The sequence below is a fragment of the Zonotrichia albicollis genome, chromosome 12 (assembly GCF_047830755.1).
Source record: "Zonotrichia albicollis isolate bZonAlb1 chromosome 12, bZonAlb1.hap1, whole genome shotgun sequence".
NCBI lineage: Eukaryota > Metazoa > Chordata > Aves > Passeriformes > Passerellidae > Zonotrichia > Zonotrichia albicollis.
The window spans coordinates 7,019,675-7,039,993 of NC_133830.1; the positions used below are offsets into that span (position 1 = coordinate 7,019,675).

At 47.0% G+C, this 20,319-nt stretch overlaps 1 protein-coding gene across 15 annotated transcripts in view; it reads left to right on the forward strand.

Annotated features, from left to right (window-relative positions):
• The first annotated feature begins 10,586 nt into the window (after positions 1–10,586).
• CADPS (calcium dependent secretion activator) overlaps positions 10,587–20,319 on the forward strand; it is a 202,927-nt gene continuing 193,194 nt past the window's right edge. For 8 of the 15 annotated variants that reach the window (XM_074550467.1, XM_074550473.1, XM_074550468.1 and 5 more), the window contains exon 1: positions 10,588–11,106. In XM_074550467.1, coding sequence (XP_074406568.1) covers positions 10,726–11,106 — 381 coding nt within the window. In that variant the 5' untranslated portion in view covers positions 10,588–10,725. Of the gene's footprint in view, positions 11,107–20,319 lie in introns of all 15 variants that reach the window. The other 7 variants (XM_074550474.1, XM_014268054.3, XM_014268050.3 and 4 more) reach the window with 2 other exon arrangements.

Genomic DNA, 20,319 nt, shown 5'->3' on the forward strand with positions numbered 1-20,319 from the left:
CATAAAACAGTGCAAGGAAGTCAGGCAAGAATTTGATGAACAATTCTGAGCTTGGCATTTTTGGTACTTCAGTATAATTTATTGCCTCTTAAGTGGCTTGACCAGACTCTGCACAAGTTAATTCAGGGAAGTATATGATGGTGTTGCCTAGCAGAAAATGGCACAATGAAATGGGAGCCAAAGGCCAAAAAGACAGCACAAAATGTTTAATAAAGACAATATTCAGCAAGCTGTGTAGGTACACCAACTTCCTCCACTCTGCAGGGTTTTTCAAAAGGACTGGAACTCCTGAATTAAGGCATTGCTGAGTGCAAGCATGTTCAGTCAGGAATTACTGGGTGAGATTCAGTTTTGGAGGCTGCAGTCAGCCTCAATAATTCATTCTCAGCACTTGTGGGTGAAAAACCCCTTGATTGCGTCCTTTGATTTCAGCTTGGGTAGTGTCAGTGCAGGGCAGAGCAGGTTGGACACCTTCCTCCCTCTCTACAGGGAGGTGTCCCTGCCCCTGGATTTCTGACTACATAGGAGCACGTTCAAGCTTCTGCACAATGGTGGAGCAGGCTCTGGGGTTTTCCTTACTGTCTGTGGCCTCTGACACCTTTTTGCACTGACACAACCACATGGAATGGCAGTGGGATCCTCCAAGGAAAAAGCACAGCACGAAGCCTACTCAGGAACAGCTTGTCTGGGTGATAAAACTGCTGGTTCCTGTGATGGCTGGGGAGCCAGCAGGCAGTTTTGTAGTTATAGTTATCCCCAGTGAAGAGTTCTTTACCTCCCACTGTGCTTCAAGCTACAGGGTTTAACTGATATTAGCCTTTTTCCAGCTGTTTGAAATCTAGTGAGTAGTGTTGCTTTTCTTCTCCCCTCTGCCACTGCTCGCCTCCCTGATGGGAATATTTTGGCTGTCTTCCCATCTAAAGATGTGTTTGGAAATTTGGATGAGTCCAGGGAGTGAATTGTCTCTTTCATTGTCTCTTTCTAGTGCAAACACCACTAGAGTTATTTGCCTTCATAGTTATTTCTATCTCCACATAATCATTGTAGAACACCAACCTGCCCTCAGCAGTGGTTCTAACTGTCCTATGGCTGGTCCTCCTCATCATGAGCTGTTGCCCGTGGTTTTCACTTGGTGTTTTTGCTAGCAATGATTCCACAACTATTCACAGAGGTTTGCTGTCCCTCCACATACTGCCTGGGCACCAAGCAGAGGCTGCCAGGTGTGCAGCAGACATGGCAGGGGCAGCACAGTGCATGCCCAGCACAGCACACATACAGCACAGGGGGTGTATGACACTGAGAACATGCAGCACCAGGCAGGTACACCTCAGTGTACTTACAACAGTGTGCAGGTACACACAGTGCAGCCAGCACACTGCACATGCCACCATGGTACACACAAATTGTGGTGCATGCTTCAGAGTTCTGCTCAAGACTAAGGCAGTAAGATGTTCCTGTGAATCACAGAAACTATGATACAGGAGAAATATTTTTAATAAGTGATCTGACCATTTTTATAATTTATTTAAAAGTAATAGTGTCCTATGATCATTACAAAGAATGTAATATTTTTTGGTAATAGGCACTAAGGCAGTTCTGTAGCAGTTTTACTGTCATTATTATTCACTTAACCACCACTTACATTTAGAGATATTAATTTGTTTATGTGTATGTACATATACAGTGCTTGATATCACTCCAGGATCAAGTTTCTTAGAGAAGGAGAAAATTTTGCATCTAAGATACTGCTAGCCACAAAAATACTTGGGGAGTAATGGGAAATGCAAATGCTGCACAGATGCTTGGAAGGGATCCAAACAAATGCTTTTAAAACCTACATCAAACCTTCCTCTTCTGTTGCTGCTGCTGTGTGGTATCATGTTCAGAGATGTCAAATTACTTAGAAGGATGAAATCTGTGCAACTCAGCACCTTTCCCATCAGTAAATTAAAGAATCAAAGTGGAATTAAACTATTAGAGGAGGTATTCATGGTGTGAAGAGGCATTAATATGCTTTTAAGGGACAAATTCAACCAGCAGTTGCTTTAGCAGCTTGTAAAATGTGCAGTGTGAGCACAGCCGCAGACCTCTCGCTGCTGAGGAAAATCACTTTCTCTATGCAAACTTTGGGAGCTTTATCATTTTTAAGCTTACCAGGGCTGCATTTGGGATGCATTTCTCCATGAGACTGGGTGAAAATATCCCCAATTAGGGCACGTGGTTGCAAAGAGGGATTTTATAAGACACAGCTTTGTGGGTTGCCTTGCCTGAGAAGGCAGAGCCCGTAGTGGGAAGGGTGAGGTTGGCAGCAGAGCTGTGCCTGGGGCATCAGTCGGCCCCCAGAGTCAGCCCCTCATCCAAGCTGTTTGCTTACAGCAGGAGAAGAGGAAAAAATCAAGCATTGCTCTCCTTTCCAAAGTCACCTCAGTTCTCCTGATGGCAGCAGCCCCCACAATGAATCCAAAAGTACAAGGCTCTTCAGGTTTACATTGTAGTGCTCTGGTGCTGTGCTTCTAACTCATCTATCACACTTGTAGCAGAGGCATTGCAATAGCAGGGGATTCCAAGCAGGAGGCATGAGATTGAGTTTTTTTATTTTTATTTATTACATCCAGATAAAGTCTTTTTTTTTTTTCTTCCCCAGAATTGGTGATGAATTGGTTAAAAGCAGTTTTCAACCTCTCTGAATCTGTGGGAGCCTAAAACTTTCCCAGGGGAACCCATCAAGAATTTCCCATGGAACCTGACAGTGGCATTGTCCTGATGAATAATTTAAAAATTATCCTTTGGAATGGACAGAGAAATATCTCAGAGAAAAGTCAACCAAACCCAGCAATTCCTGAACAGCTCAGGAGGGGACACAAGGCTTCTCTTCCCAATGGGTCATTGAGTGTCAAGATGATCACCATCATTTCCAAAAGAATCATGGGAGAAACAGCCCCTTTCTAGGTCTGGGAGTTTTCAGTTTGAGTAAATCCCCCAGTCCCTGCCTCTGCAAACTCATTTGCTCCTGCCGGTCCTGGCCAAGCTTCCAGATGGGACACACAATGGGCTGGATGTTATTTCATCCTATCCCGAAGGCAGCAGCAAAGTCCTTATGAACAGCCTCAAGGCAGCTTACCAAGTCTGAGCCAGTCCCTTGCTGAATCAATAGCAGAGGAATTTCTAAGCATTGTGAGCCACAGCTGTACCACTGGCGAGGACACTTGGCCACACCCAAGCAGTGTCCCCAGGAAGCAAGGAACAGCCAGCTGGTATTTGTGTCAAATTGTTGATATGTAAGCAGGGAGCATGCTGTGCATTTAAATCACTTTCACACTAAATTTGGAACAGAAATCATTAAATATTTATTCTGTGCCCAAAATACTGCTCAAGCGCCCTACTTACTGATATTACATATTAATTCACGTAGATTTTGCAGTACTGATAATGCATTTATTTTAAAATGGTGACTCTGAGGTATTTGTCATGATTGGGATATTTAATAAAAGGAGAGATTCATGGCCCCAGAGGAAGCCCATCCAGTCGCTTCTGTAAATCAAAGTGGCTCATGTGAAAGGAAATACAAAGGTTCATAATTACCAAGAAAAAAACACTAGCTGTAAGTTATTAGTGATGGGTTGAAGACCAGTAAAATCAGATCTTCCAGAACAAAGATACTTAAAAGCCTAATAGAAATTTAGAATTATTTACTTAGCAGGAGGACTGCTGTATGTTCAGTGATGTAATCACACAGCTAGAGTATAATTGCTACAAATCAATTGCTCCTTTCCCTGGGTATGAAAGGTTCAGGTTCTCCTGAAATATGAGAACTGGTTGAAAAACTTAAAAATAACTAAACAGATGTCCCTTGAGTTGCAGTGTCCCCAGGGATGGCTATCAGGCATTGACTGGCAGCAGCAATCCAGCCCAGGTTTTGTAGGAGCCCTGTGCATGCTGGAATAGATCAGCTGCAATTATTTCCAGGCTCTGGGCGAGCAGAATAGGGTGCATTTGATAAATTGCCCATGGTCCTCCTATCTGCAATAAGACTCAGTAATTTTTAATTACAGACGCCTTGAAAGCTGGGAGCCAGTGCTGACTGGGCAGCAAAATATTGCTACAATCCTCTCAATAGGGTTTGGAAAAGGATTTCAGTGCTGAACCTGACACGGATGTGATGCTGCCAGTCTGGCCAGAAAGTGGAGATAAACAGCTCACTTGTGGATTTTGCTGAGTAGCTGCAGACATGGAGAGAGTCTGGTCTCTTTCAGGGCCTGCAGGGTCAGGCTAATTTGTTGTTATTTATTTTCACACCTGGTATAATAAACCCTAGGAGGAGGCTAAAAAAGACCAAAACCAGTGTCAGGACCAAGGGCATCCTCCATGGCAAGCAGGATTTGCCCAGGCCCGTGGAGGAGAGCAGGGGGCACAGAGCAGGTAGTATGCTTCCTATCACTATTAAATTTCCCCATTCTCTGCTTTGTGTTATCAAAGAAGGCAATCAACCTTTCCCCCTCTGTCCCTGCCCTGCCTCCTACAGTACACCCCCCTTCTCTCCCTGCAGTATTTGCTCTCGCAGTGCCCTGAGCAGTGACAGGTGCCTGGAAGAAACCCATCACGTGGATCATTATGAGCATCAGCCTCCAGGCACAGGAGACACCAAAGCCAATGTGCTGCTGTCTCCTTCCCAAAGAAGGACTGCAGGAGGCAGAGGCTTGAGAGGCAGCAACGCTGCCTGTGGAGGCCAGGGCTGCTCCAAAGGCAGCCAACAGCACCCCCCACACAGCTGCAACTGCGGCGTATCTAAATCCAGTTACAGGGTGGAATAAGCACTCCTACCTCAGCACACAGGGCTATTTCTGACTTCAGAACCTGGATGCCGTGGGAAGTCTCATTTTCCTGCAGATGCTTATTAGGTCTGGAGAGCAGAACCTGGCACCTGCAAAGGAGGGAGAAGAGAGAGAATGATGGCTCAACAGACTTTTTCAAGAGACTGAAAAGCCTTTCCAAAGCGTCTTCAAATACACTATCCAGAAATAGATTAAGAGGTTATCTTATTGCAAACTGCAGTTTACCAGCAGCGCAGGTAGAAAGGGTAACTCCAGCTTTTCAATGCCCTGCCAGTCCCCAGTAGGCAGCTACCACTGCACAGGACACAGACAACTGTTCCCACTGTGAGAGACTGACCCTCAGCTGGCTGGAATTCTCCCTTTCAGGAGGCAGTTTGCTGAAGAAAGGAAACTTGACACGGAAAGGAAAGCAGGCTGAGCACTGATAAGAGGAATGCTGAACTGAAGCACCCCAGCTCTTGCACCATCTGCAGCAGTTGAGTATCCCACGGTGCCTCCCTCCCCATCCCACACTTCCCTGATGTCAAGGATTAAGTAGAGCCAGCAGCTCTGGCTGGCCTGTGCTTTGCTCCTGCCATAGCCCTGGTGCAGCCAGGATCCCAAAGTAAATATTAGCTGAGTGTGCATGAACAGGTGAAAAGAGCAACAGTTTAAGCCACTCTGTTTGGGAGACTGAGAAATCTATATAACACTGTTACCAAGAAACAAGGATTGCTTCCTCTGCTATTTTAGGAAACAGTGAAACAAATGGAGCCTGGGACACACCAGGATTTCTATTTCCACTCTGTAAATGAGTGTTATTACCAAGAGGCAGTGTTTTCCAGTGGCACTCTGTAGCCAGACTCTATTCATGCCTGAATCAAAGGATGTGCTGGTCGAACCTGCCCACTCACACACTCCCATTATCCAGTTCTTTAAAGTGCCCTATTGCAAGGTGCAAACTGTCTAGTCCCTCACAGTATGTGCCCAAGGATGTGACAGCAAGTCCTCAGGAGAAGGTACCATTTACTTGGCACCACCTGTTGCACAGCCTAAGACAGGCTGGCCCTCGGCAGCTCCTTTGCTTCCTTTTTCAGTTGCTGCTGAAATTTCTCATATTTATGAGCTGTAAGATATTTTTAAGGAGTCTTTGCCACCTATTTTTCCTCTTTTTTCCCTTTCATTTTCACGTGATACTGTACAGAACTCAGAATTGTATCGCAAAATTGCTTTTCTAAAGCAAGAGGTACAGCCAAGCCAAACTTTTTTAATGTTTTGATGGCATATTGCCAAAGGGCCAAATTTGCAGTAGATGACATCCAGAAGAACAAATTATCTCTGATGCTGGACTCCTATAAACACCAAGAATAGCAGCCAGCTGGCACCCTGTGATTCCTGGGGGGCTGGCACTGGGCAGCCCTGTCAAAAATCAGGAGCTGCTCTGCAGTCAGTCTCAAAGAGAGGGTGAATCCTAGCTGGAGTCCCTGTACACCCCTCCAGAGATGTTTTCTGATCCATACCCAGCATACTGCATATATAAGACAAAACATCTCAGGCTCATTAAAACAGCACCATCTGAGCTGGAACAGGGATAGGAGCTAGTGGGTGCAGTTGGTGACTGGCAAGAGAAGCAGACAGTGCCCCAGCACCGGAGTCTGCACTCTCACTTTGCTTCCAAATCTCTTGTTCAGTGCAGGTGATTTGCAAATGACCTCATGTTCCAGCAGGAGAGGTTTAGAGTGGGTATTAAGGAAACATTTCTTCACTGAAAGTGCCATCAGGCATTTGAATAGGCTGCCCAAGGAAGAGGTGGAATCACTATCCCTGGAAGTGTTCAAAAGGTGTGTGGATGTGGCCCTTGGGGACATGATTCAGTGGTGAACATGGTAGTGTTGGCTTAATGGTTGGTCCTTTGAGCCCTAAGATTCTATCATATTCCATGGCCACAGGGAACCTCAGAGGAGACTAAACAGCCCAAGAGATGGGTCTTCCTCTTTCCTCTTCTAGACAGTCCCAGCAATTCCCTGCCATCAGTAAACAGAGATTTTACAAAAGCATTAATTGCTTCCAGCTTTCATAAATATTCTGGTTTAGGCCTTTAACCAGGATTAATAAAAAGTGTGGGTTTGTTTGGTTTTCATGCAAATGCAAGCCTCCCTGAGGGAGATATTCTGTTAAACTCTCCCAAATGGCTGTTTTAAGCAGAGTTCACTCCTTCTGAGGGTTTCTCCCAAGCCTTGGGTCCTGCCTGCTTGCTTGCACAGGCAGTGAGTGCCACTGTACCCAGTGCCACTACATAGCAAGTCTCTTCCCAAAGCCAAGGCCTCTGCTTCAGCTCTGCTTTTCTTTGCAGTAATTTCCACAAATCATTATCTATACTGATTTCCTCTGCCTAATGGAAAAAAACTGGAGAGAGATACAATTGCTACAGTAGCGATTTTTCTAATATCAGCTAGTTCTTCCCTCTGACACTGTATAAAAATGGAAAGAAATTTGAAACATTTCACAAAATACTTTTACTATTCTTCATCCAACTCTGCTTTTGATATGAAAGGTCACCTGGAATCTCCTTTACTCAGGTGATGTGACTCCAGCCATGAGAGGTGGGAAGCATTTCACCCTCAGCAGGGGACTGGTGTGTGTGTATTTGCTGTTTCTTGTTTGTAGTGCAAACAGGCACAGAGGTGGAGTATTCCCACAGGGTGAGTATTGCCCCTTACCGGAGCTTGCAAGAGAGCTGGTAATGCAGGTACTTTGGATCTCATTTAGTAATTATTCTGGAAAGTGTTTTAGCAGATGCAATTAACTCATGATGCTGGGAACAAATATGTAGGGGCAGATTTTTAAAACCTCCTGGAGCCTGTTCCAAAGTGATAAGCTAGAAAGGACCATGGGGTTTGCAGCTGTGTTTCATCTTGAAAATGAACTTAGCCATCCAACATTAGCCATCCTTTTAACCCAAAGGGCCTTTGTTTTAAGCATCCTGAGAAAATAGCAATAAAAACCAATATAACATCAAAAATTACTTCGCTAATGCTCCTATTTATCTACATTTACCCACTCATGATGGGTAATTACACAAGTACCCACCGTGAAATAATACCACTGGAAGTTAGCCACACATAATTTTCATGATCACTCTACTGCTTCCCTTCCTGCACAATTCCTTCCAGACACTGCCTTGCAATAAGATGCAAACAACTGCAAGTGAGAGATGTTTTAGAGGAAGCTGCATACATGTCTCTGGAAAAATATGGCACTTGGAAAGAGAAGGGAAGAGGCCTGAGAATTTTTGACCTGACTCTTTCCTTTACTCAGTAAAAAGCATGAATGTTCTTACTGTACATTCAAATATAGTCACTGTGAAAATGTGGATGTGTGAATTAAGGAAATAAAGTGTTGATCACATTGACTGTGATAGGTCCCTGCTTCTCTGGACCAGCAAAACTTCCAAATGAACCATACCTCAATATTCAGTCAGGCCTTTCAAAACATAACCAAGTTCAAAGTTCTCTAAGTGAGCCAAATCTCACCCACTAAAGGACAAATATATTTCTGAAGGCTCTTAAAAAAGAACAATCATGTTTTTTTGGTGGTTGTATGTATCTATCTTACATCAATTAATTTAAGGAATCTTTTCTGACAATCCGTCAGAAAAGTCAATTTGTCTTTATAGTCAGATACTCAATGTCTGTGATGTTCCTACCAGCAAAAGTTATTTCTGTCATCCCCAGCTGCTTTCCTCTAGTGAATACACCTCTGCAGAGTTACTGCAACAATCAGAGCAATCACCACAGAAAACCTCTCATAAAGAATGGTCCAATTTTCCTCTGATCATCTGACAGAGCTTTGTTGCTGTTTTGTCCAGGAGAGGGAAGACAGAGAGCTGCAGCTCCAGAACATCTGCCTCCTCAGCTATGAGGGAGAGCACCTGCTGCCTCATGTCACAGATTTTTTTTCCATTCTCCTATACAATAAATGACATTTCTTTATTGAAAATCCCAAAGACTTCTGCTTTCTCCTCTGTTGTGTGATCACCTATAGATAACATCATCATATGCACTGATGTAATTTATTCATTTTTTTTCTGCATCGGCACAACTGGACTTAGGACAAGGATTTTTTTTTTTTCCTGATGGATACTATAAATATGGCATCAATCAAAAGAAAGAAATGCAAAACTAAAAGACAACTAAAAAAATAAGTGAACATTGCTGAGGAAGAGACATTTGAGATGTCCCATCACCCTTGTGGTCGTTATCCTTGCATTAGCAATGTTAATGGCCAAATGCCACTAGCAGGTGACCTGTCCCCTAGCAGTGCAACCACACACCTTGGGTGAGCAGGGTTATTTGCATTACAGCAATGATATGCTACTTCTAGTTGTTTGTCTGGGAAAAATAAATAGGGAGGCATGAAATTAAATAAGACTGAGAAAGGCTGAGAGGGGCTGGAAAGTCTTTTCCCAACTGCAGCTTGGACAGCTCCTTTCAATGAGAAGCACACAGAAAACTTTGTTTGCAGGAACTTTACAATTTTGTTCTTCCACACAGAGAGTTTGTCATCCCCAGGTCTTCCCACATTGCTGGCATGACGGCAAGGTGATGTGCAAAATGCCACAGCTCTAGCAGATAATGCTGATAGAAATGGGGAAAGCCATTTTGCACTCACTACACCAATATTTCAGCCACTTCTCATGGCTTTTGGAAATGTAGGACCCAGAAGTTTTTCCAGACTCATCTGCTACTCTGAGCATTTAATTAGAAGTAGGTAAGAAGCTCAGAAAGCCCAGCTGTTGTGAAAATGCTGGAACACATCGTGAGAAGCAGTGCCTATCTCCTCTCCCGCAAGCTATTCTCACAGCCCCATCACCATGAGCCAATGTTTATCTATTCTCCCTAAATATTTATTAACATGAATTAACAGGTGGCAGGTATTTTGACATTTAGAAAAGAAGCATTGCTAATTGAGCAGAAAAACAAAACCTTGAAAACACCCACCGACCACAAATACACAAATACATGTAAATGAAGTCTCAATCAGATCTGAAAATCACCAAAAGCTAAACCATTGCATACACGATGTCTTCACTGACTCATCCCTCAGAGAGCCTCCTGAAGTTCTCAGCTTGCCCCAGGTAATCTTCAAAGCAGAACACCACGATATCATTACACATGTAATAATTAGTGACTTCGGTGGAACCTTTACCAGCAATATCACTTTTCAATTAAGACTTTTAGCGGCACCGAGGTGCAAGAAGAGCTGCTCGGTGGAAAACAAATGCTGTGAGCCTCAGGTCTGCAGGGATTCATGTGGCTCAAGATGCTGCGAGGACACAGTGTGGGGCTGTGGGGGCACCAGGGGCACAGCAGGGACATTGGAGTCCGTGGGAACATTGGTGTCCGTGGGGACATTGAGGGCATAGCAGTGTCTGTGTGTGGTTGTGGAGGTTCCGAGAAGACAGTGGGCTCTGTGGGGACACCGCGGTGCCTGTGTGGAGCTGTGGGGAGGGACACTGAGGACACCGCGGTGCCTGTGCGGAGCTGTGGGGACACTGAGGACACAGCGGTGCCTGTGTGGGGCTGTGGTGACACTGAGGACACCGCAGTGCCTGTGTGAGGGCACCAGCGCACACGCTCAGCACCCCGCACCGCTGGGACCCCCGCGGCCATGGCGGCGGCTCCGCCCTCACCGGGCATGCGCGGGGCCCGCTCGCCGCTCGCTCCCCTCGCCCCGCGCGTGCAGCACCGCGGCCAGCGCCCGCGCGCACGGGGCGGGGCGGGGTTGGGCGGGGGCGCGCGCGGGCGCGGCGGCGCGCGGAGCCGGAGCCGGGCACGGGCACGGCGGCGCCGAGCGGAGCGCAGCCCAGCGCGGTCCGGAGCTCGCCCGGCCGAGCCCAGCCGGAGCCGCCGCGATGTTGGACCCGTCGTCCAGCGAGGAGGAGTCGGAGGAGCTGGTGGAGGAGGAGAGCGGCAAGGAGCCGCTGGCGCCCGCCGCGGCGCGGCTCTCGCCCAGCCGCCCCGGCGAGGGCCCGGGCGGCGGCGGCGGCGGCGGTGCCGGCGGCGGTGGGAGCGCCGGGGGGCTGCAGCCCGGCGGGCGCGGCAGCAGCGCGGCGCGGCCCGCCAGCCCCAGCCCCTCGGTGGCCAGCGAGAAGGAGAAAGATGAGCTGGAGCGGCTGCAGCGGGAGGAGGAGGAGAGGAAGAAGAAGCTGCAGCTCTACGTCTTCGTCATGCGCTGCATCGCCTACCCCTTCAACGCCAAGCAGCCCACCGACATGGCCCGCCGGCAGCAGAAGGTACCGGCCGTGCGCTGCCCTGCCCGGCTCTGCCCTGCCGGCCGGGCTCTGCCTCTCCTCTCCATCACCCGCCCACCTTTGGCTGCTCCCTGCCATCCATCCTGCCCCCTTCTTACCCACCCGCTGTTGCCTTACCCCGTGCCCGCTCTCCAGATCCCCCTCTGTCCGCATCCCTGCCCACTCCTCGCCTCTCCCACCGCTGCCGGGCCTGCAGCTCCCCGGGCACCCCAAGGGCACTCCCGGCTCAGGGCACCTTGGGCCCACGCGGTGCGCGGTGCTGGCAGCAGCCCTGCCTCGGGGCCCGGGGCACCCCCTGACCCCCTGTTACCCCCCGTGCTGCTCCCCGACACGCTCTCCCACACAGAGCCGGTGACATACATCGTTGCTTCTAGTTACGCAACGTCGGGATTCGGGAAGTTTGGGATGTTGGCCTCTAAAGGTTGTCGAAAGGAGAGAAGTGGGTTATATTGATGGAAAAAGCCAGGCACGTGCTGTTGCCTCTTGCAAAGGGACTCCACAACTCCATGCTTACTGCAAAGTTTGCTTAACTGGGAGTGCTGGCACTGACTTAGGGAGTTCCATGAGTCTCATTTCAACTTCTTGCAAGTGTTTATGTTTGGCGAGCTCCCCGAGACCGCCTTCCCGGCGGAATGCATCAGCAGAGGTTTGCGGTGAGGTCTCTGCCACAGTCCTCACTGTCCTCCCCCAGTGTGTCACCACAGCAGGGCCGTGTGCTGCTCCAGGCAGAGGCTGGGCAGAGTGCTTCACCTGGGCTCCCATCTCCAGGAGCTGTCCTGGAGCTTGTTTCTCCTCTGAGGCACAAGCTCATGGGCCAGGGCAGAAATTAAGTTTCTTCTGGATCTGGACACAGGCATCTTTCAGTCAAATGTAGCCAACTTTTTCCCTGTGGCAGCCAGAGTTGAGTCTGTGATGTAATGTAGCTCTCTGAACAACTGGCTGATTTTTTGTCACTATTTTCAATTGAGTTTCTTAGACTGCAGTTTTAGCCTTGATCCTGTTCTGTGTTCACAAATGACCTTTACAATTCAGGCAGACTCCTGGATGTATTGATGCAAACGACATTCAGTTCTGCTACACCACAGGACTATTATTAGTCATTGCAACATACGGAGGTAGGAAAGTGTATCCGTACTGTATCATGTAGTTTAAAGGCAATATAGGACAATCTGTTGCTGGAAGCTTGAGTGATCTGCTTTTGTTTGCTGAGCAAAGTACATAGCTGAAATTATAGCCAGGTTTGGAGTTTCTTTTATCTGTTCTTTTTGCCTACAATGCTTTTCAACAGATTGTGAATTTCCAAAGTAGTTTTGGCTTTTGTTTCCCCGTGCAACTTCTTTGTGTTAAAGAAAGATGATGAAACTTACATTATTGTTAGTTAGTTTCACTGAAATACAAACAAGTAAGTCCTTTAACTGTTTCTCACATAGAAGTGAACTGAAGGTGAAACTTACATTACTGTTAGTTTCATTGAAATAAAACCAAGTCAGTCCTGCAATTGTTTCTCACATAAAAGTGAACTGAAATTGACAAGTAGTTTATCCAAAGGAGCGTGCAGCATCTTAGCAGTTCAGAGAAGAGTGGCTGGGAAGGACAGTTTTTAGTCCCTGAAATCAAAATAGTGCACTGTGAAAGGACAGAAGGGAGAGGAAAAGGTGGGGAATAAAGTGCAGGTGAAACAAAGAAATGAGGAGTAATGAGAAAAATTACAAAATGGCAGCAATATTCAAGGTTATGTGGAAGTTACACAGGATCTTGGGAAGAAATAATCCGTTCTCTGTGAAATGAAGAACATAGGGAAACACAGAAACATAAGTTCTGGCTTATTAACATAGCTAAAATAGGTGTGTCTTGGGGGCTGACCCTCTCCCCTCAAACTTAGCAGTGAAATGGAACTGGGAAAGCTAAATTTACCATGATAACACATGTCAAATTGAATTTACCTTTAAAAGGTGAATTAATTCTAGTTTTTTTGTTTTCTCTATATCCCTATATTCAGTTGGCATGCTGGGAGTAGATCCTTGCCCTTTTTTCTTTGCCAGGACTCCTGTTGAAGTCAATTAAAGGACTACCAGAGCCTGGAGTTTGTTGATGAACTTCATGTGCTCCTCTGCTTTGCTTTCCTAACACATCCCTCTGTGTGTAAGGAATGTTCCTTCCTCTCTGGCTGGAGGGAGACCAGAGGGTGAAGGTGAGAGACCTGATCCCTCTAGAGCACCTTGCTTTAGCTGCAGTGTATTGGTTGGGTCTTCAGTAATGATGAAAGTGTCAGGTGCTCAGGACTCACCAAAGTGGAACAAATGCATTTTGTTTCTTAGGGGAAAGGTGAGAGAAAACTGGATTTTGGTCCTGCTCTAATGGGGGCTCTTGGGTCAGTTTGCTCATTGGCAGAGGTGGAATAAACTGCTTCCTTTCCCATGTGCCATTTGCCTCTCCACCTTCACAGTCTGCAGTTTGCCAGGGAATTGTTTCATCTTTGCAGAGTATTGTTATTTGCAGTCTCCAGGCTGGTGAGCAGGACCACACTCCCTCCTTTCCCAGTGGTGCTGGACACAGAGGCTGCAGGGGCTGCTGCTTGATCCCCTGCATGTGCAGGGCCCTGGAGATGCCAGGCCTGACCCTGCCCATCTGCCCATGGACAGGGTGTCTGGGAGCCCACTGGGGCCCTGCCCAGCTGAGGGGACCTGGCTCCACACCCACGTCAGGGAGGTGCCACCACGGAGGTGTCTGGGCAGACCTGTGCAGCAGTGACTGCTGGGGACCTGTCCCCAGCCCTGCTCAGCAGGTTCTGCCCAGTGCTGGAAGGAGAAGGATGAGGTTTGGCTTCACCGGACTCACAGCTGTAGAATGGGAGATGCTGTGACCCCGAGCACAACCCAGGCAGGTAGGTGACAATGGCTTGGCAGGTGAAGCTGCTGCCCTGCAGAGTGGGTTCCTGTCTGGGGTATCTGCTAACAGCCAGCCCCTCCCCACCACAGCTGAGATGGACTGTGTTGCAGTCAGCCCCTGCCAGGCTCCCAGAGCCCAGGCAGTATCTAGTAGCTTCACCTTCTTAGCAATTTCCTCAGATAAGAAAGAGTTGATTTTGTTGTGTTGTGGCCGCAGCGCTGAAGTTCCTGCCTGGGCTGTGGATCCCTGTTCCTCCCCTGAGGTGTGTAATCCTCCCTGCTTGTTCCTACAGTGCTGTGTCAGAGCTGGCTGGTGCCCTGGGGGCTGGGAACACACTGGGAACACACTGGCACAGCGGGCACCAGTTGTGCAGCCACACAGGCATGTGTAGTGCTCAGGAGCTGGAAAATGCAGCCTGGTATTCTGCAGCACCCATGAACCCCCCTGGAATAAAGGGAACTATGTAGTTAAGGTGCTGCTGTTGCACCACAAAGGTAATTACCTGCTGTTTGATAAATTAGAATGTATGAGAGCAAAGAGAGCAGCGGAAATGTGTGAATGGATGGTGTAGCTGGGTACTTACTGCATGTGGGCATGACAGCTCTGCTTGTTTACACCAGCAGTAAGATCCATGTTTCAGATTTTCAGATTAATTTAAGCAGATGCCACTCAGAACTGGTATTTTTCTAATTCTGACACCCCAGAAACTTCAGCAACAGAGGAAAAGCTGTTTTTTAGATGAGTGTGTTCAGGTCTACACCTCTGCTTTGGGTTTATTTTGATGTTTATGGGGTAAAGCTCCACTTGAGTAGCTACACATCTATGATGTCTACCTGTAAGTTCCTCTATTTAAATCTCACTAGCAGTATTTCCTAAGGAAAAAGAAAAAAGGCTTATTAGATACCTGCCTGTGTTGTCTTTGCTTCCCACTTCGTTTTCTTTTTTAAGCCACTACTGAATTCCAGGCACATTAGAGATGCAGACAATGGTCTGCAAGATACTCATCCCTGTTAGGCTTGGTGAAAATAGGGAGATTTCATTTTTATTTCTACCCCAGATGGGAGGAAGGTGCAGTGTGTGGGCAGCCATTACTAGACACTGAGGAATCTGAGCAAGAGACCAACTGAATGAGGAGAAAAACCTCCCATCAGAGCTTACAATATTGCTGGATATGGAAGGCTCCAGCCTCATGATGCAGCTCAGGAGGAAAGGGGCTTTGCCAGCTCCATGGCTCCCAGAACAATGTGTTTTATTACTGCAGATGGCACTGAGCTTGGTAATTGCCTGCCCAGGATGTGTGTGGTCTTTTCTCTAGATCATGCTGCTTTGTTGGAAGTAGAGTGGAGACGACCAGCCGTGCTTGGTGCCTCTTCCCACTTGTTCCCAGCTGTCTGAAGCCTTTGGGAAGACAGCTCAGCCAGCAGCCTAGGGATGTTGGATAAGGTGTGTGTCTGTAGTGGTGCAAACCAAGCATCCTTGGATGTGGGTTGCACCTTTTGCTAAATATCTCTGCAGCACAGCAATCAAAAGGCACAGCATAGCCCTGGAATTGGTGTTTGCTCCTTCAAAATAGCATAAACTTAAAACACTTGTTGGGAAAGGGGCAGCAGGAAGAACTTTTTAGGAGATAAAATGAGGAGAGCACATTAGGTTAGACATTGTTGCAGCCGTGGTTGCCACTGCCTGTTTTCCTTCCTGCAGAACAAGGGAGCAGGCAGGCAGGAGAGTAAATCAGTTCCCAGTGGGATAAATGCAGGATGAAAAAAGTTCCAGATTTGCTGCAGATTACCAGGGCTACTCCTGGGAGAAGAGGCTCATGATTTGGGTCCCTGTGTAAGCCTGTGGGATGACGTCAGGTGCATTAGCCAAATTCTCAGTCAAATTCAGCAAAGCGCTTAAGCTTGTGCTTTGCTGAATGGTGATTGATTTAAGCACAGTGCTTAATGCAGAACAGGTGTGAGGGGTCAGAAACTGTTCAATTGGTTACAATGCATCTTAAAATACTGAATTCCTGCCATTTCAGCAGGCTCACAGATGCTACAATAGTTAGGACACAGTAAAGCTAGTGCAGCCTTCCAAATAACCACATCTTCCTTGTCATGGGTTGGATTGTTACTGTCATGCCATACTTACACAAGTTCTCTCATAAAAGCACCAGCACACTGTTCTTCTGGGACAGACTGAACTCAGGTGGTGTTGGGACTTGTTTTAGCAGTTTTCTGCTGGAGGAATTTGTTTTTGTGATCAGATTCTGCTCTGCTGGTCCCAAGAAACCTTTGGAGATTTTTGGTTTTCTCAGCTCTGCAGGGCAGAAGGGGTAAAGATGATGCTCTGCTTGTTTTCTGTCTGTCCCTCAGTTGCTGTCTAGTCCTGTTAAGAAGCAGCTGCAAGGTCCAGGCAGCTCTCAAGCATGAGCTGTACCTCATGCACAGCTCTGTAGTTGCAGCAAAGCTTGCAGGAATATTATTAGTGCTATGCCTGTGTAAACCTGGAGGAGTAGTTAGGGGCTGGCTTCACCCCTCAGATGGCTCAATGTGGGCACAGGCCACTGCCACCATCAAATGAGGGCTGTGTGTGTGGCTGGGCTCTGGTCTGGGGCTGTGCCCAGCTCTATGCCAACCCTGCAGTGAAGGTGAGCCTGCCTGCAGAGCATCACCATGGCAAGGAAGATCTGGCACATCTGAGATGCTGTGCTGCTTAGCAGTGTGGACTGCAGAATGTGATTATTGCTCTCAAGTTGTCTGGAATCTGCAGAAAACAGTTGTTTTCAGTTAAAACACTTATAATTTATTTTGCCAGTGTCTTATCTTAATTTAATTTTAGGAGATATTAAATATTTGTCATACTTTGGCTATTTATATACTTGCAGTTTATTGGATTGTGAAGTGGGTAATTAAATAGGCTGTGAGCTTGGTCTTTGGCTGTTGTAAAATTTTGCAGTTCCTGATCCATAGCCTGACATTTCAATTATTGTGGGTGGCACCTCTTGGGCCAGAGATGCTACTAACTGTGAGTGGAGAAGACTTATCTGATCATGCAGCTCCAAGCCCTGCTACAGCCCATTGTTTCAAAAGGTGTAATTTATGGCCTTGCTTTGCATAGTCTAGACACTCTCCCTGAAGCGCTTTGCCTCTTGCACAACTTGTAATTTTTCTGCTGAATGGTGACTCACTTGTTCTCCATTTACCTGTGTGGAAAGTGGTCGGCAAGTCATTTCCCTATGCAATTTTTTGTTAGCTGGAGAAATATTTAATTTGTTTTTAGTTTATTTAGCAGTAGCAGCCCAGCCATCACAGCTCTGCTACTAGCAGTGTATATATACAAACCCCAGAGCTGCTGGCAGTGCTGTAGTCCAGAGTGGTACAAGGTAAACATCCTCTTTCTGTTTCATGATGTAAACTTGATCAGTATGTTAAGACCAATCAATACAGTATGATCAATAAAGCTGTTGCTTGGAGAGTATTGATGTGAATCCAGCTAGTGGCTTCAGCAGTGCCAGGGTTTCACCCCCAAAATGATCTCTAGAAATCAGATATTTTAGTGTGCCTTTGAGCATTAAGACTAATTAAAACAGTAGAGTTCCCTTAAAACAGCAGACAAAGGGACTTGCCCTGGTGATGACCAGCTCTTCTCCATTTGTCACCCAGGAGGGTGGGTGGGGTTTGATGGGTGGCCCCTCAAAGGTGTTCCCTTCCTGGAAATAGAACAGGCTGAGGTCCAAGGGAAGGTGCCACCTCCCTGCCCAGCTCTTTTAGAGTGTGGTGCAGGACAATCAGAATTGTTTCCTCACATTGGATGCTCCTTATGCAGGTGGCACCACCAGCTCCCAGTGGGTCAGAACTGGGCCACCCTTCTTGGAGGGGATGCTCCAAGGTCCAGCAGCCTCTTCATGAGGATGGGTGAGGGGAGATGTGAGAGATGGAAGGTTCCTGGGGAGCTCCCCTGTGTCATTACCAGGGAGGTGCTGACAAAAATACACAGAGCATCCTAGCCTGGCACTTGCTTAGGAAGAAGTTATTTGTGGGTACAGGATATTTGCGTTGCTTCAACCAGGTTTTCCTCTGAATTGTGTGGGCTTCATTTTTAAGACAGGACATAAAGTGCAGTTGCTGAGTGTTTGATGTTAACCTTTTGAAATTGTTGTTTGAAAAGGTGCTTTTAGTGATAATATTTGGTATTGTTTGTCTGTGATTCAGGCTGATAAAGTCAGACATTTTCTAGAATTTAAACACCTGAGTCAAAGTGTCATGCAAATATTTATTCATCTTGGGGTAAGTCGTGCTGTGTTTGTAGTTGTTATAGTTCAAAACCTGTCTGTCTACTTCACAGTAAGGTTGGGAGCTTGGACTTTTAGTAGTGTCAGGTACATAGTAACCCTCATGGGTGTCTCCCCATACCTAAATGTTAATATTTGATGAAGAAACAATGAAATCTGGATTTTGTCATGGTTTTTAGTGACGGTGTTGTGGTGTTTATCTTTGGGGATTGGCAATGCAATGTGCACATCTTGAAGGAACCTCACTGACTTTGGTAGGACTTTGGGCAGATGCCACAATGCATTTGTGTAATACCCTGACAAACAGGGCTGATGGTCCAGCACTGCCTTTTGTGACCTCGTGTGCTGAATTAGGGTGACATTCACACAAAGGCAGGGCTTTCAGACTTTCTAAAGTGAAGAATCTTCAAATCTAGCTTTGTCTGTAGACCCTCTGCAGACCATCTTCTACTCCCTTTTTGGGGTGGGATTTAGATCCACACTTGATGATTTAGGTTTAGTATTTATGAGCTGGATCTGATCCTGTACAAGCATGGAGCAGAGTGGCCCTGTCCCTGCAAGTCTATCACTCACTGTATGTCTTCAGCCAGGTGATGAATTTTGAGGGGAAAAATTCAATAAATTTTTTGGCAGTGGAAAAGAAGTATTTGTTTAGGATGTTGTTGTTGCCTGAGGCACTTCTGCAGGAGAAAGAGGTCTCGTATCCAGAGCAGCTGCAGCACTGCAGTGTGCACAGGCTCAGTTCAGTCTCTTGGAGCAGGGATAAAAGGGGGTGATTTGGCTCCCAGTTGCCTGTCTGGCACAGGGGTGGACAGTAATAGGGAGGAAAGGCTGTTTTCCAGGCACACACCTTGAGGAGCTACTGATAGAAGAAGCTATTTGTTAATAATTGTCCTCTTGAAACAGTCTCACAGGTTGCCTTGTAAAGAGCAGTGTCTGCTCCAGCATTTGAATTTGATTTCTAGCATTTGCATTTGATCCTGAGAACCTGTTGAGCTGGAGAGGATGGCAGTGGGAGTTTGGAGATTCTCTAAGTTTGTAGCAGCCAGTGATGTCTGTTACTTGCAGTGTGCTTCAATTGATGAGGTTTGTGGAGCTGGCTGACTCCTCTGGGATGCCATTCTCCCTTTCCTGGGGAATTTAAGTTACCAAGGCACATGATGCTAAGTTGGCATTGCCCTGAGGTGCAGAAGGCTTCAATCCTGTTGAAGGGTTTTGCTGCTTTGAGCACCCCAATATATGACCACAACCCACAAGTTTTTCCCCACCTTCACTTGGCAGGGGAGCAGCCCCATGCTTTCCTCAGAGCCCCTCAGAGAGAGACAGTGATTTACCTTTGTTGGTAGGGACATGAGTGTGTGCATGAGAGTCATTTCAGAGCCTGGAGTGTCACAGCCAACAAACAGACTCTGGTTGGCACTGGAGAGGACAAGGTGCCTGGCTGGTGGGATAAAGGGACTTGGCTGTTAGAGGGAAAATAGACCAGTAATACTAAATACAGCTCCCTGATGTTGGGTCTGCAAGAAGGCACTTACCCATCTGATTTCCAGTTGGTGCTTTGCTTGGAAACGAACTCTTATCCCAAGGAGTGATTTGGGGGAGCCCTGTCTAGCCAGTTGGCCAAGTGAACCTGAATACTACAAAGACACTTTGGGAAGAAATTTCTGGGCTTGCTCTGGCCAGCCTTGACAGTGACTAGTACAAGTGGCTGTGGAAGGGAGAAGCTGCTCCATGAACAGCAGATGCAACCTGTGTTCCACTCAGTTCTCCCCTCAGGTGCCCCTATCCCTGTCTGATGGGTATGGGCTGGGAGGGAAGGAGCATTTAGATGTTATGTTTTAGGCACAGAAAATATGGGATGATTTGGGAACAATTATTTGCAGCAATCCAAAAGTTCTGTTGGACTGCTGCTGATGCTGTAGTTTTTGCAGGAGTTTTTGTAGGGGCTGTAGTTTTTGCAAGGAGGTGGTTTCACTTTGCCTGATGTGGTGTTGCAGGGGGTCAGCTCCTCCCACAGCTCAGCAGCATAG